Source organism: Pelophylax lessonae (assembly GCF_965119305.1).
Source record: "Pelophylax lessonae genome assembly, chromosome: 13".
Taxonomy (NCBI): domain Eukaryota; kingdom Metazoa; phylum Chordata; class Amphibia; order Anura; family Ranidae; genus Pelophylax; species Pelophylax lessonae.
In genome coordinates this window covers 12,893,808-12,907,789 of record NC_138780.1, presented here as the reverse complement: position 1 = coordinate 12,907,789, position 13,982 = coordinate 12,893,808, and the positions used below count along the sequence as shown (strand labels likewise).

The 13,982-nt window shown below is 42.4% G+C and overlaps 1 protein-coding gene across 1 annotated transcript in view; it reads right to left on the bottom strand.

The window, feature by feature from the left end:
• Nucleotides 1-6,848: 6,848 nt before the first annotated feature.
• Nucleotides 6,849-13,982, bottom strand: part of IGSF9 (immunoglobulin superfamily member 9) — a 148,872-nt gene continuing 141,738 nt past the window's right edge. Inside the window, exon 21 of the mRNA XM_082275661.1 lies at nt 6,849-7,290. Coding sequence (XP_082131787.1) covers nt 7,070-7,290 — 221 coding nt within the window. The 3' untranslated portion in view covers nt 6,849-7,069. The remainder of the gene's footprint in view (nt 7,291-13,982) is intronic.

The following is a 13,982-nucleotide window of genomic DNA, read 5'->3' as shown; positions in this document are numbered from 1 at the left end:
TGAAACCAATTTAGGAACAGGTGATAAAGGAAGATGTGAAAATGGAGGATGGAGAAGAATGGAGAATGTCGGCCTATAGGTGGATGACGATGTATGTAGGGCTGTGTGGAATAGTGGTGAGAAAAAATAGGCCTTGAGGCCAGGTGTCCAAAAAAGGCCCATTAAGAAGGTTCTAGAGGGCTTATATCAGCATGGGATGCAAAGACCAACAAAGAGAAAAACTTCAAAGAAAAGGCAAGTAAACGACTAAAACCAATTTAAGACCAGATGGTAAAGCGAAATACCAAAAGAGAGGCTGATGAAAAATGGGGAATGTCAGCCTGTAGGCTGACATTCTTCATGTAGCTGGATGACAATGGCGATAAGGCTGTGTGAAATAGTGGTGGGACAAACTAGGACTTGAGGCCAGGTGCCCAAAAAAATGCCATTGAGAAGGTTCTAGAGGTCTTATATTAGCATGGGAGAAAAATGGGAAGGACAGTGAGGCCTAGCAACAGAATATCAATGGAGTTGAGCCTGGTAAGAGAAAAGTCAGCAAAGAGAATGGATATAAAAGGGTCAACATGGAAGAAGAGGGAATTGCAGGTGAGAAAGGACAAGATGGATAAGTTCAGGAAAGGAAAGGGCAGTGGACAAAGAAGGGATGATGTGCAACTTAGGAATGACGGGAGAGAAACCACACAGAATATAGGAGCCATAGAAATGAGGGACAAAAAGAATACATATGGAAAAAGAGGTGAAGAAGAGGCGCAACGTGCAACATGAATAAGTAGGAAGTAAAAAACAAATGAGACAAAAAGGAGCGATTTGGGGAAAAGGCAAATAGAGAGAATGTGTAATGAGGAAGGAGCTGTAGGGGAACAGTCAGGGTAAGTAATGAAGGTTAAAGGCAGGGAAAAGGAAATGGAGGAATGGAAAACAGAAACCAGGCAGAGAAAGATAGGAAGAAGCTGCAAGGGGGGGCGCATCAGGTGTTACGGCAGAGCAAGGCATGGAACACTGGTAAATGGAGGTTGGAAATAGGAAGTTCAAATGTGAAAACAAGTTAAACTGAAGTCTTTTGTATCGCTTTATAGTCTTTTATGATTTGTAATTGACTTTTGCTTTAAAATGCTGCTTTCTGCGCTCACTGCAGTGCTCTGTGCTGGCAGAGCTGAGTAACCGCCACACCCCTTAGTGTGACCTGTACGAGGGGGGCGTTCCTTACCAAATCTGTATGGATTAATGAGAACTTTGGTGCCTATTAGACTTCACATTTATAGTTAGACACCATGCACAACTACTGTAGCAGGAAAGTGGGGGTAAGTCTATGAAAATGTTAGTTTGACTTCATACCAAATTCAATGACTTTAATTTGGGCTTTAAATAAGAAGATACTGCAAGAAATGAGCACAAAAGATGAGAACATATGTTTGGGCTTTTTTTTTTTTTTACTAACGCAAATAGCAAAGTGCAATGTCCCTGCACTGCTTTACTAAATAGATATGCAAAAAGAGGTGATGCACAAATCAGAGAAAACTGGGACAGAAGAAATTTCATCCCCGTTAACTAGGCCACGCATTAAAAATACTTAAGAGTATAGCACGTCTTCCGGTTCTATTGTCCACTCTACAACAATGGTCACAGCAGCACCCCACACACATTGATCAGCTTCTTATAGAAGAACTCCAACCTAAGCAAATACCTTAATATGCCATTTAAAGGCGTTCTATTCTTCAGATAGTCACCATCCGTTACGGAACCTGGAAGGGCTCCTAATATGGATACTGACCCATTGCCTACACCAGACAGCAACAGTTTTGTGTCTGTGCCAACCAACCCTTTAAGACCATTGGCAGTTATTGGGGGACATGGTGTATTTGTTCCCACCCCCACTACTGTTATAACCAGGAGTAGGCATGTCTACACACTGCTACAAATTTTCTTTTTGCTCATAAGGCAATTCTTTCACATAAAGGATAGTTTTTTTGGTAAATTGGCTGAATTTTAGTAGGCATTGCTTGGTAGAGTTCTCCTTTCTACAAGCCTATCATGCTATAATAACTTGCCTATTTAAAGGGTTAGTCCACTCAAAACTGATACTTCTGTTCTAGGTGACCTCTGATAGGTTGAGTCTTCCGCTGGCCCCAAGAACTCTGCTAATGCCTGAAACATTCAAACAGCCGTCACAAGCAGTTTCCGTAATTTGTATGTTTACTTCCTATGATCGTCAGCTCCATCTAGTGGCCCTAATGCAGTACTTTCCTGAAATACCCTAATCAGGAAGATAACACAATATGATCACTGGATGGATTTTAGGCAGTAAATTCCTTGACGCAAATTACGGCAATGTATTCATCACAGTGTGAATGTTTGAGACATTCGCAGGTTAATAGACCCTCTATGGGTATTCTGTACCAAAAAAAGAATACTTGTAGTAGTCTGGGAAACTTCTGAACAAAATGGCAGATGAAATAAGATTTGAGCTGGTAGGAGTCACATTCTTGGCAATTGTAACGGCAAGTTTGTGCATTAACATAACTACAAATGACCATTCTGGACAAGGCCCTTTAGTCTTACACTATAATCGTTAAAAAGGGACCAACTTCATTAAAGGTGTTGATTGAAAATCCTTAAAAATGTCCATAAGTTCATCTTACATTGAAAGTCCAGTAAAGTGTACCCGTTTCCCACACCACACTAAGGAGGCAATTTTGAGCCCTGTCCTACCAAGAAGTAATTCTGGCTTCTGTTCTGTCCTACCAAGAAGTCATTCTGGCTTTGGCTCTGTCCTACCAAGAAGTCATTCTGGCTTCTGATCTGTCCTACCAAGAAGTCATTCTGGCTTCTGATCTGTCCTACCAAGAAGTCATTCTGGCTTTGGTTCTGTCCTACTAAGAAGGAAATCTGGTTTTGGCTCTATCTTACCAAGAAGGAATTCTGGCTTCGGGTCTGTCCTACCAAAAAGAAATTCTGGTTTCGGCTCTGTCCTACCAAAAAGAAATTCTGGTTTCGGCTCTGTCCTACCAAAAAGAAATTCTGGTTTTGGCTCTGTCCTACCAAAAAGAAATTCTGGTTTAGGCTCCGTCCTACCAAAAAGAAATTCTGGTTTCGGCTCTGTCCTACCAAAAAGAAATTCTGGTTTAGGCTCTGTCCTACCAAAAAAATTCTGGTTTCGGCTCTGTCCTACAAAGAACGAATTCCGATTTCGGCTGTGTCTTACCACGTAGTAATTCCAGTTTCGGCTCTGTCCTATCAAGAAGGAATTCTGGTTTTGGCTCTGTACTACCAAGTAGTAATTCCTGTTTTGGTTCTGTCCTACCAAGAAATAATTCTGGTTTTGGTTCTATCCTACCAAGCAGTACTTCTGGTTTTGGCTAACAAAATGTCTGCTTTGGTTGTGGGTACAACAGCGGTATTCCAAACTAAAAATACAAAGCTTTAAACAATTAAAAACTTTGAAACTAGTAACTTCCTTCATAGCTATAAAGCTGAAGGATCTAAGACCTCTTGTAGAAATTGACAAATTTCGCAAATTGTGTTTGTGAATTTTACCGCAAACACGTCAGCGTTTAAGACCTGGTTTGTTTTTTGTAGTAAAAAATGTCACTTCTGTAAATTTGGCCCCGGCAAAGTTTATATATTTTATATATAGTTTATATTTTCTCGAATCAAGGATCTAGCAGAAGGTGTTAGGTTTAACAGAATGGTTAGAAGAGGATGGCTGATCTTGAGGAATACGGCCAAGCTTACGTCAAACAGGGAAGGAAGGAGGAAAGGGATGATAGGTTTCAGCTGCTGTTCCACATCCCCATGGGAGCCCCTTCCTGTAGAAAAATCTTCTGAATCAAGGTCACTACAATTTCTTTTTTCATCTGTGGTTGTAGTAAGATGTCTAGAACCACATTCCAGGAGCAGTTAAAATATACACTACGTCTTGCCTTGAAATGCTGCCAACCCAACATGGGGGTCTGGACGACCTCCAATAACAAAGAGGTGTCATTTGCCCTAATCTATAATTCAGACAATTATGTTGCTACTTAAAGCACACGTCCAACTTTCTAGCAACTGTGTCTTTGTAAGGCAGGACATTGAACCCCTCAACTTTATAAGACCTATTTCATTATTCCAGGATTAGCCATTGAAATTTCTCCTTGCCAGACAGAAAAGATTTATATTTTGCTGGATAGGTCTAAACGTGGCTTTGATAGATCATTTTACATGTTACCGGTTCCTTCTTGGCAATGATGAAAATGTGAACTTTTTGTAATTAGCGATTGGCCCATACAGGTACAGGGAAATTAGAAAAGTGCCAAGGCCACTTGCCACACTCATAGTGTTGGAGAACAATGTCCATCAAGACCTGCATGATGGGACTCTTTCACCCACAGCTTCTGAAAGCTGTCCATCTAAAGCAGGGGTCTCCAAACTTTCTAAAAAAAGGGCCAGTTTCCTGTCCTTCAGGGTTTAGGGGGGTCAGAATGTGGCCAGTGAGAATAGAACATGGCCCGGCATCAGTGCCCCATCATTTTTTTTTTTTTAGTTGGAAGAGGAGAAATGGTGCCCCACTGTTGGCATCAACGAAAGGAATAGTGCCCCATTAATTGTATCAACAGTAAGCATAGTCCCTCATTGATGGTGCCAATAGAGGAAATGGTCCCCCATCATTGGTGTGAGTTGGTGGAATAGTGCCCCAAGGGCCAGATAAAGGCAAGCGATAGGTCGAAATCAGCCCCTGGGCCTCAGTTTGGAGATGACTAATCTAAAGCATATTGTGGAGCTATCCCATTCTAGCTTGTGTCATCTACCTCCTCATCAAAAATATAAACCGGGCACCTCTATAAAAAATTTTTAGAGTAAAGCCCCGTACACACGTACCGAATGTCGGCCGAACGATCGGCCGTCTTTTGTCCGTTGCTGTCCTGTCGGTTGAAAAGTGCTAAAGACTGCACACGAATTTTGTCGGCCAACAACAGCCGACTGCAGAAGTGATGTCATGTGATGGTTAACTTTCCGTGTGGTTTTTTTTTTTTTCTCTGAGCATGCCCAGTCTTGCTCATCTGCTGTTTGTCGGCCGAATTCTGTACTGACTGAGGAACAATCGGCCGTTCTGGTGTTGGCCAACAAAAATTTTAAAGCCTGCACACCAGATTCTGTTTTGGCCGAAAAGTCGCAGTCGGTTGTCGGAAGCATCATACTAACAAGCCGACAATCGGCCGATCGGACGTTGGCCGAATATTTACGGCCGACAATCGCTACGTGTGTACGGGCCTTAAGTCAATTTGCAGTAGGTCTTCTCTTCCAACAAGCCAGATGGAGAGGGGTATTATGGAGGGGTTGATTTACTAAAACCGGAGAGTGCAAAATCTGGTGCAGCTGTGCATGGTAGCCAATCAGCTTCCAACTTCAGCTTTGACAAAAAAACCTGGATTGGTTTCTATTCAGACCTGCACCAGATTTTGCGCACTCCAGTTTTAGTAAATCAACCTCCAAGCATCATTTGTCTTAAGCTGGCCATACATACACAGAAGAATTTCGAACATATGTTTGAAATTCCGAAAAATTGTTCAGCGCACTTGATCTTGCCATAGAGTTAATGAATTTGAAGGCCTTAAAATTTTCTCCAAACCTGCTACTTGAATGGATTCTCAGCTGTATAATAGTTTATGTGCCTAGCACATGCGCATTACAATTGGTAACAGAAGTCACATTCACAGTTAGAATTGGGTTGTTTTTCGGAAACAAGAAACATTTCCCATCCTTCATCTTTGAATGTTCTTATCACTATGGTCGAAAACAGTCATTAACCCCATCATTAGAACCGTTGACCCCACAATTAGAAACCTAAATAACGTTTCAAAAGGAAGAATTTTGCCAGTTAAATCCTGTTGCTGTATGGTCAGCTGGAGTCAAATGGGTTCCCATCATAGGTGTGCCGAGGCACCCTAATCACCCTGCGCAGTACAGATTACCCCTACTGCCCTGGCTCCCCTCCCCTTACCCCCGCAGTTCTGCCGGCTTCCCTCCTCTCCTCCCCAACTGGGGATGTTTTAGTATGAGTGGGGAAAGGGATCGGGAAATATATAATTTACCGGCCCCTTCCTTTTCTGAATGAACATCGTGAGTGATCGGTAGTGTGTGTGTTGAGCTTTGGTGTGCACACCCTAATGCATTAGGCTGCGCACACCTATGGTTCCCATGGTATAGGACCCCCCCTTTCCAAAAAGGATTCCCAATACATGCTACAGAAACCTGACCATGACTGGAGCCCAACCCATAGGTACAACTCTAGTTTAGACTACCGCTAATCCCACAGAAGACCCAAAAGGAGAATTCACTTGGTCAGTGTTTTTCCGAAAAGTCTTAGCTGGGATTAGTTGTCACTACATCATAGCTTAAGGGAGTTCACAATACAATCCGTCACTTCCCGGACTCTTAATTTGAGGCGCTGCTCATCTTTTAAAACACTTCTTATCTAGAGAATGCTATTGGCCCTTCTGTCATTTCAACACAAACGTAACATCAAGGCGTCTTCTAAAAAATGTCTTTACATATGTAAACATGCCAACCTTTTAGTCCAACTCTATAACTTTTATATTATCCTTTCTATATTTTAAAGCATTTTCTGTAGGTACAGGTTCCATACTAGCATCATCGCATCACCTTTTTTGATCTTTCTCAAAAAAAGTACAGGTTTGGTCAATTTATGGGTACAGAATTAATACTTCAACTCAACAAAAGAGTTGTCACAAACTTCCAATTTTTTTGCAGCTTATTACAATTACAAATAAGAGCTTACGTTTCTCTTTAAAAGAGAAGATCGAAGGATTCACCAGTATTCTGCTGATTTTTTCGAAAGCCTTGTGCAGATTGGTGTCATGGTTGGTGTTATTGAAGTGGACCATGGGATGAGGGTTTATAGAGTTGTTTGGTTAAAACAATAACCCTGATGTAGAACGAACAGGTACTGGTAAACGTGGTGCTTAAAAAAGAATTGAGGGTAAAACACACTTTTTTTGTAATGCCCGAGGTTACAGTGTCCCTTGTGGTCTTGCTGCAGATAACTGAGTTCAAGGAACGGCGATGGGGGTCAGAGTAGTGTGGCTTGTTCATAACATTCTTCAAAGTCTTTGCTCTTTCTGTTCAGTTTTTGTGCCGCTCGTCTGCGTCTCTGGTACTCCAAAAACTCCTCCTTCAGCGCTGCGCAGCGCTCTTCAGGGCTGGACAAAGCTGGCGGGAAATGGTTATCCAGGTCGTCCAGGGGTCCCGAGCCAGCCGGGCATGGATCTGCCTCCAATGGAAGCTTTAAACCTTAGAGGGGAAAACAAAGCATGTAAGTCAGCTGAAGGGTTTACAAAACGGTTGCTTGATGCCTTATAGGTAGGCCTAAACTTGGCCTTGATAGACCATTAATGTGTTACCAGTTACTTTTTGGCAATATTGAAAATGAGAACCTTTTTTAATAAGCGATGGGCCCATACAATTAAAGCGTTATTAGATAAGTGCCTTACAATTTAAAATAGAGTTGGAGATGGAGGACACTTGCAATTCTCGAAGTGTTGGAGACCGGGACACGGTGCTAGACTATTTTGCACCCTAGGCAAGACTAGCTACTTGCACCCCCCCCCCCCCCAAAAAAAACAAAAAAAAAACACATTGCCCCCCTCCACTTCCTGTACATAATTCCCCCCTTTTAACCCCACTCTCCCCCTCCTGTACACACTGTCCCCCTTTCGGCACACACTGCCCCCCCCCACCTTAACACATTACCCCCTCATTCATATACACACTGCCTCTCTTTAACCCTACACCCTCCTTCATATACACACTGCCTCTCTTTAACCCTACACCCCCCTTCATATACACACTGCCTCTCTAACCCTACACCCTCCTTCATATACACACTGCCTCTCCTTAACCCTACACCCCCCTTCATATACACACTGCCTCTCTTTAACCCTACACCCTCCTTCATATACACACTGCCCCCCTTTGACCCTACACCCCCCTTTATATACACACTGCCCCCCTTTAACTCTACACTCCCCTTCATATAAACACTGCCCCCTTTAATCCTACACATCCCTTCATAAGCAAAGTGCCCCCTTTAACCCTTTACACCCCTTCCTGCACACACTGCCCCCCTTTAACTCTACACTCCCCTTCATATACACACTGCCCCCTTTAATCCTACACATCCCTTCATAAGCAAAGTGCCCCCTTTAACCCTTTACACCCCTTCCTATACACACTGCCCCCCTTTAACCTTACACCCCCTTCATATACACACTGCCCCCCTTTTAACCCTGCAAACCCCTTCATATACAAAGTTCCCCCCTCTCTAGAGGTGACATCCATTGAGGATGAGGAGGTGACAGGAGAGGAATGTGGCACTGGCCATGGCTGCGCCCTAGGCGGCCGCCTAGTTTGCCTAGTGGTAGCACCAGCACTGGTTGGAGAACAATACCTATCAAGACCTGCATGATGGGACTCATAATTCACCGACAGCTTCTGAAAGCTGTCCATCTAAAGCAAGGGTCTCTAAACGTTCTAAGCAAAGGGCCAGTTTTCTGTCCTTCGGGCTTTAGAGGGGTCAGGCTGTGGCCAGTGGGAGTAGAAAATGACCCAGCATTAGTGCCACATCATTACATAGTTAGTCAGGTTGAAAAAAAGACACAAGTCCATCCGGTTCAACCATAAAAAAAAAAAGAAAAAACAGTATTGATGGCCGTTTCTGTTTTCCGTACTCAGACACATCGGATTAGGAAAAAATATGCTAGAGAAGATTACTAGGGTATACACGGAACCGATAGCTAGAGTAAAGGCCAATGGGTTACTATCAGAAGCTTTCTCAATAAGGAATGGTACTAGACAGGGATGTCCCCTGTCACCCCTCCTGTTTGCCTTAACGGTGGAACCGTTTCTGTGCAGGGTCAGACTGAATCAGGATATTGAAGGGATAGAGGTAAAAGAAGTGCAATATAAAGTAGCTGCTTACGCAGATGATCTATTATTTTCCCTGACTAAACCGGGTATCTCACTGCCAAACCTCCTACAGGAATTTAGAAAATTTAATAACCTGTCCTATTTGAAGATTAACTATGGAAAATCAGAAGCAATGGGCGTAGGATTATCTATAGCTCAAATTAAACTATTAAGAGACAGTTTTGGCTTTAAATGGAAGAAGGACGCAGTGAGATACCTGGGGACTTATATACCAGCAAGGTTAATACAGGTGTTTGACCTTAATTTTTTACCACTTTTGGAAATGACTAGGAAACTACTTAAACAGTGGAATGGCGGGCTACATTCTTGGTTCGGTAAATGCAACTTATTAAAAATGATAGTACTACCTAAATTTTTATATCTATTACGTGCATTGCCAGTTAAGATACCCAGCGCGTTTTTCAAGACAATACACTCTCTTTTTGTAAAGTATATATGGGCCCATAAAAGACCCCGCATAGCACGTAGAACTTTAACCCTACCGAAAAAGAATGGGGGTCTGGCTGTACCAGATGTCCGAATCTATTATCTTGCAGCACATATGAGCAGGATATTGGATTGGTGGCATCATTCAGAAAATAAACTTTGGGTACAAATTGAACAGACTCAAACAGAAATAGACTTAAAGAGGGCGATATGGGTCTACCAGTGGCTGCCTAAGGAGTTGAAAAATCACCCAATAATAGGAAATACACTGCGGATATGCTCGCATCCGAGCATATATAGTAAACTAACGAAGAAGGAATCACCTTTATTTCCAATATTAGGGAATCCGCAGTTTACTCCGGGCTTAGACTCCAGAAGCTTTATACAGTTGAGAGAAAAGAAACAGGAACAGGCCTCATCATTTCTTATACAAAATAATTGGGTTTCGATCAGTGAATTGCTGGAGAGAGATGGTGCATATAGCTTATCTTTCTGGCAAGCAGCGCAACTACATCATTTCCTGGACTCCATACAGGATTCAGAGAAGTATGGTAGAGCATTAACAAAATTTGAAAAGCTATGTGTAGAACCAGGGAAACTACTACGTACACTGTCAATCTCCTACGATTTACTGATGGAACCAGAAGAGCAAGTTAAACCTCAGTGGGTGGGAAAGTGGGAGAAGGATTTAGGGTTTGAGTTAACAGAAGGGCAGGTGCAGAGAATAATGAGACTAACTTTTAAACCAGCAAGATGTACCAAGACTCAAGAGATGAACTATAAGTTCATGATGAGATGGTATATTACTCCTGAGAAATTGCATAATTGGTACCCAAGAGAAACCAGTGAATGCTGGAGATGTAAAAAAGAAATAGGTACGCTGGTCCATATTCTCTGGACATGCACAGAAGTTAAACCCTTTTGGGGAAGAGTAAAGGAGGTAACCCAGAAATTTACTGAAAATAGAATAGAGGAAAAACCAGCCCTTTTTCTGCTACACTTGTCGGATATACCGACAAAGAGTTACGAAAACTCGATCGTCCCATTTTTGATAAATGCAGCAAAGGCATGTATACCGAGTAATTGGAAAAAAGCACACCCCCCCTCGATAGGAGAATGGGTAAATAGAGTAGAGGAAATAAGGAGAATGGAGGAAATGATTGCATCCTCTCAGAATAGGCAGGGAAGATATAAGAAAATATGGGAGGAGTGGAGTCAATTCATAATCTCGGAAGAAGGGAAACAACTTATAATAGGATAAAGTAACCTGGAAAAACTTATTGATTGCTTTGATCACTTGAACATTGGCTATGGATGGAGGGGCGAGGGGGGGAGAGAGAGGAGGAGAGAAAAACTTATGGGGGTTTTCCCTTTTTTTTTTTTTTTTTTTTTTGGGTTCTGATAGGGAGGGAGGGAGGGAGGGAGGGAAGAGAGAAAAAATGTAGGAATATAAGAGGTAAAAAGTGGAAGAGGAAGATTAAATTACGTGTTAAAAAATGTTGTAAATTTCACTTTGAAGTAATGTTTGTATTTTGTTTTTTGTATGAATATTCCTGAATAAAAATTTCATATTTGAAAAAACAGTATTGAAAACCCTACCATACAATCCCATATACACAATCCTATACCCGCTGTTGATCCAGAGGAAGGCGAAAAACCCCAGCAAAGTATGATCCAATTTGCTACAGCAGGGGAAACAAATTCCTTCCTGATCCCCCGAGAGGCATTTGTATATTCCCTGGATCAACTTTACCTAAAAAAAAAATTTAGTACCCATTTATATTATGTACACCTAGGAAAGAATCCAGGCCTTTTTTAACCACTTAAGCCCCGGACGATTTTACCCCCTTCCTGACCAGGGCCTTTTTTGCGATTCGGCACTGCGTGACTTTAACGGACAATTGCGCGGTCGTGCGACGCTGTATCTAAACTAATTTGACGTCTTTTTTTTCCCACAAACAGAGCGTTCTTTTGGTGGTATTTGATCACCTGTGCGATTTTTACTTTTTGCGCTATAAACAAAAAAAGAGCGTAAATTTTGCAAAAATAACAATATTTTTCACATTTTTTTATATGAAATTTCCCCAAAAAAAAAATGTAAAAATCTAAATTTTTTAACATTTTTGGCCAATTTGTTTTCTGCTACATATGTTTGGTAAAAAAAAATCGCAAAAAGTGTATTTTAAATGGTTTGCGCAAAAGTTATTGCGTTTACTAACTAAGGGAAAGATTTCTGTCATTTTTGGTGTTTTTTTTTTTTTAACGCGTAATGGCGGCGATCTGCGATTTTTTTTGCAGTACTGCGACATTGCGGCGGACAGATCGGACCCTTGACTGACATTTTTGACACTTTTGGGGTTACCAGTGACATTACTGCAGTAATCAGTGCTATACATATGCACTGTTACTTCAAAATGACACTGGCAGGGAAGGGGTTAACTTTATTGGGGAAGGAGGGGTTAAGTGTGTCCCTAGGGGCGTGATTCTAACTGTGATTGGACATGGCTACTAGTGTAGGAACAGTAATCAACGGTCCTACATAGTAGAACCGTATGATCAACATTCCTACACAGGGGAGAATGACAGGCGGCTTGTTTACATTAGCCGCCTGCCTTTCTCCCTTCATGGCGAACGATCGCCGAGTGACCTTGACTGACATTTTTTACACTTTTTGGGGTTACCAGTGACATTACTGCAGTAATCAGTGCTATACATATGCACTGTTACTGCAAAATGACACTGGCAGGGAAGGGGTTAACTTTATTGGGGAAGGAGGGGTTAAGTGTGTCCCTAGGGGCGTGATTCTAACTGTGATTGGACATGGCTACTGGTGTAGGGACAGTGATCAACGGTACTACATAGTAGAACCGTATGATCACCATTCCTAGACAGGGGAGAATGACAGGCGGCTTGTTTACATTAGCCGCCTGCCTTTCTCCCTTCACGGCGAACGATCGCCGAGTGACCGGTGGACATCGGGTCCGCCGGTCACACGCACGGACTTCCCAGGGAACGAGCCGGGGCGGGCGCGCGCTCGCCCGCTATTGGCTCACAAGCAACTGACAGGCTAGTGACGTATATATACGTCACTTTGCCTAGCCGGGGCTGACCGCCGCAGTATATGTACTTGCGGCGGTCGGCAACCGGTGCCCTTTGTTACGAATGTTTGGATACCCCTGATCTAAAGCAAAATGTGGAGTTATCCCATTTAAGTTTGTGTCCTCCACCTCATTCTCAAAAATACATACAGGTCCCTATTTCTGAGCATGTGTAGCTTCTTTTAAGAGCAAAAGCAAACTGAGTATGTGGTAGGATGAGGGAAGGCCAAACCCCTTTGGTAAACAGAGTGGCATAGGTACCCGGTGTGGTGTGCTTAAGAATAGGTCAGAGTCCTTAAGTTTGAGGAACATCAAATAGCGTTTCGTGACTATAACTCACCACTTTCTCAATTTAGGGTGATACACAAATGTTTGACATTTCTCAGTTTACTGTTTCTTGTGAGACATGGACACATTCGAATGGTACGGTACACTGAGAAATGTCAAAAATGTGTGTATCACCGTAAACTGAGGAAGTGGCGACGAAACGCGTCTTTGGGTGAACTAAAGCTATTTAATGTTCGTCAGTCTTAAGGTCTCTGACCCCATTCTTAAACACACCGCACCGGGTACCTATGCCATTTGGTTCACCGATGGGTTTGTAACCTCCTCTTACCCTACCGTATACTAAGTTCGCTTTTGCTCTTAAAAGCAGCTGCACATGCTCAGTTCACCGATGGGCTTTTAACCTCACGTGAAAAAGTGGGTGACTGCACTCAAAAGTATAAAATTTCCAAGAAAATTTATTGCTAATCCATCAATACAAAGACATCACAGCTACAGTAGGTAGGGAACAGCGTTGACACGTTTCATGCTACATGCGCCTAATCATGATGGCTAATCATTATGATGATGATAATGATGAAACGCGTGTAGTGTGAAACTCGTTAACACTGTTCTCTGCCTGTTGTAACTGTGATGTCTTTGTATTGATCAATATTGATGGATTACCAATTAATTGGCTTGGAATTTTCATACATTTGAGTGTGGTAACACACTTTTGTACGTGAAGTATCCTACGGCTTACAAACTGGACCAGCACCTCCCTGTATGGAATGGTGGGCTGACCTGGAGCAGTGTCTTCACTCTCATTCTACCAGTAGAATTCCCACCTGAGAACCCATAAGAGGATCCAGGATTGGGACTCCCCCGGGGCATCCAGAGCATGGATGGATTTGTATTGATGGATTACCTAATCTCACTCCCCCCCCCAGAGACAGGGGCCCTTTCTCCACCTGTGTTTATGGTGAGTTACATGTTTCTACCCATTTAGCTCACCGCATGTATGTCATTGTTTTTTCTTTTCTCTCTAATCCCTCCCTTTTAGATTGTAAGCTCTAACGAGCAGAGCCGTCCAATTCCTCCTGTATTGAATTGTATTGTAACTGTATTGTCTTTCCTCATATTGTATAGCACTCCACAAACTGGCGGCGCTATATAAATCCTGAATAATAATAATCAGAAAATTATTCG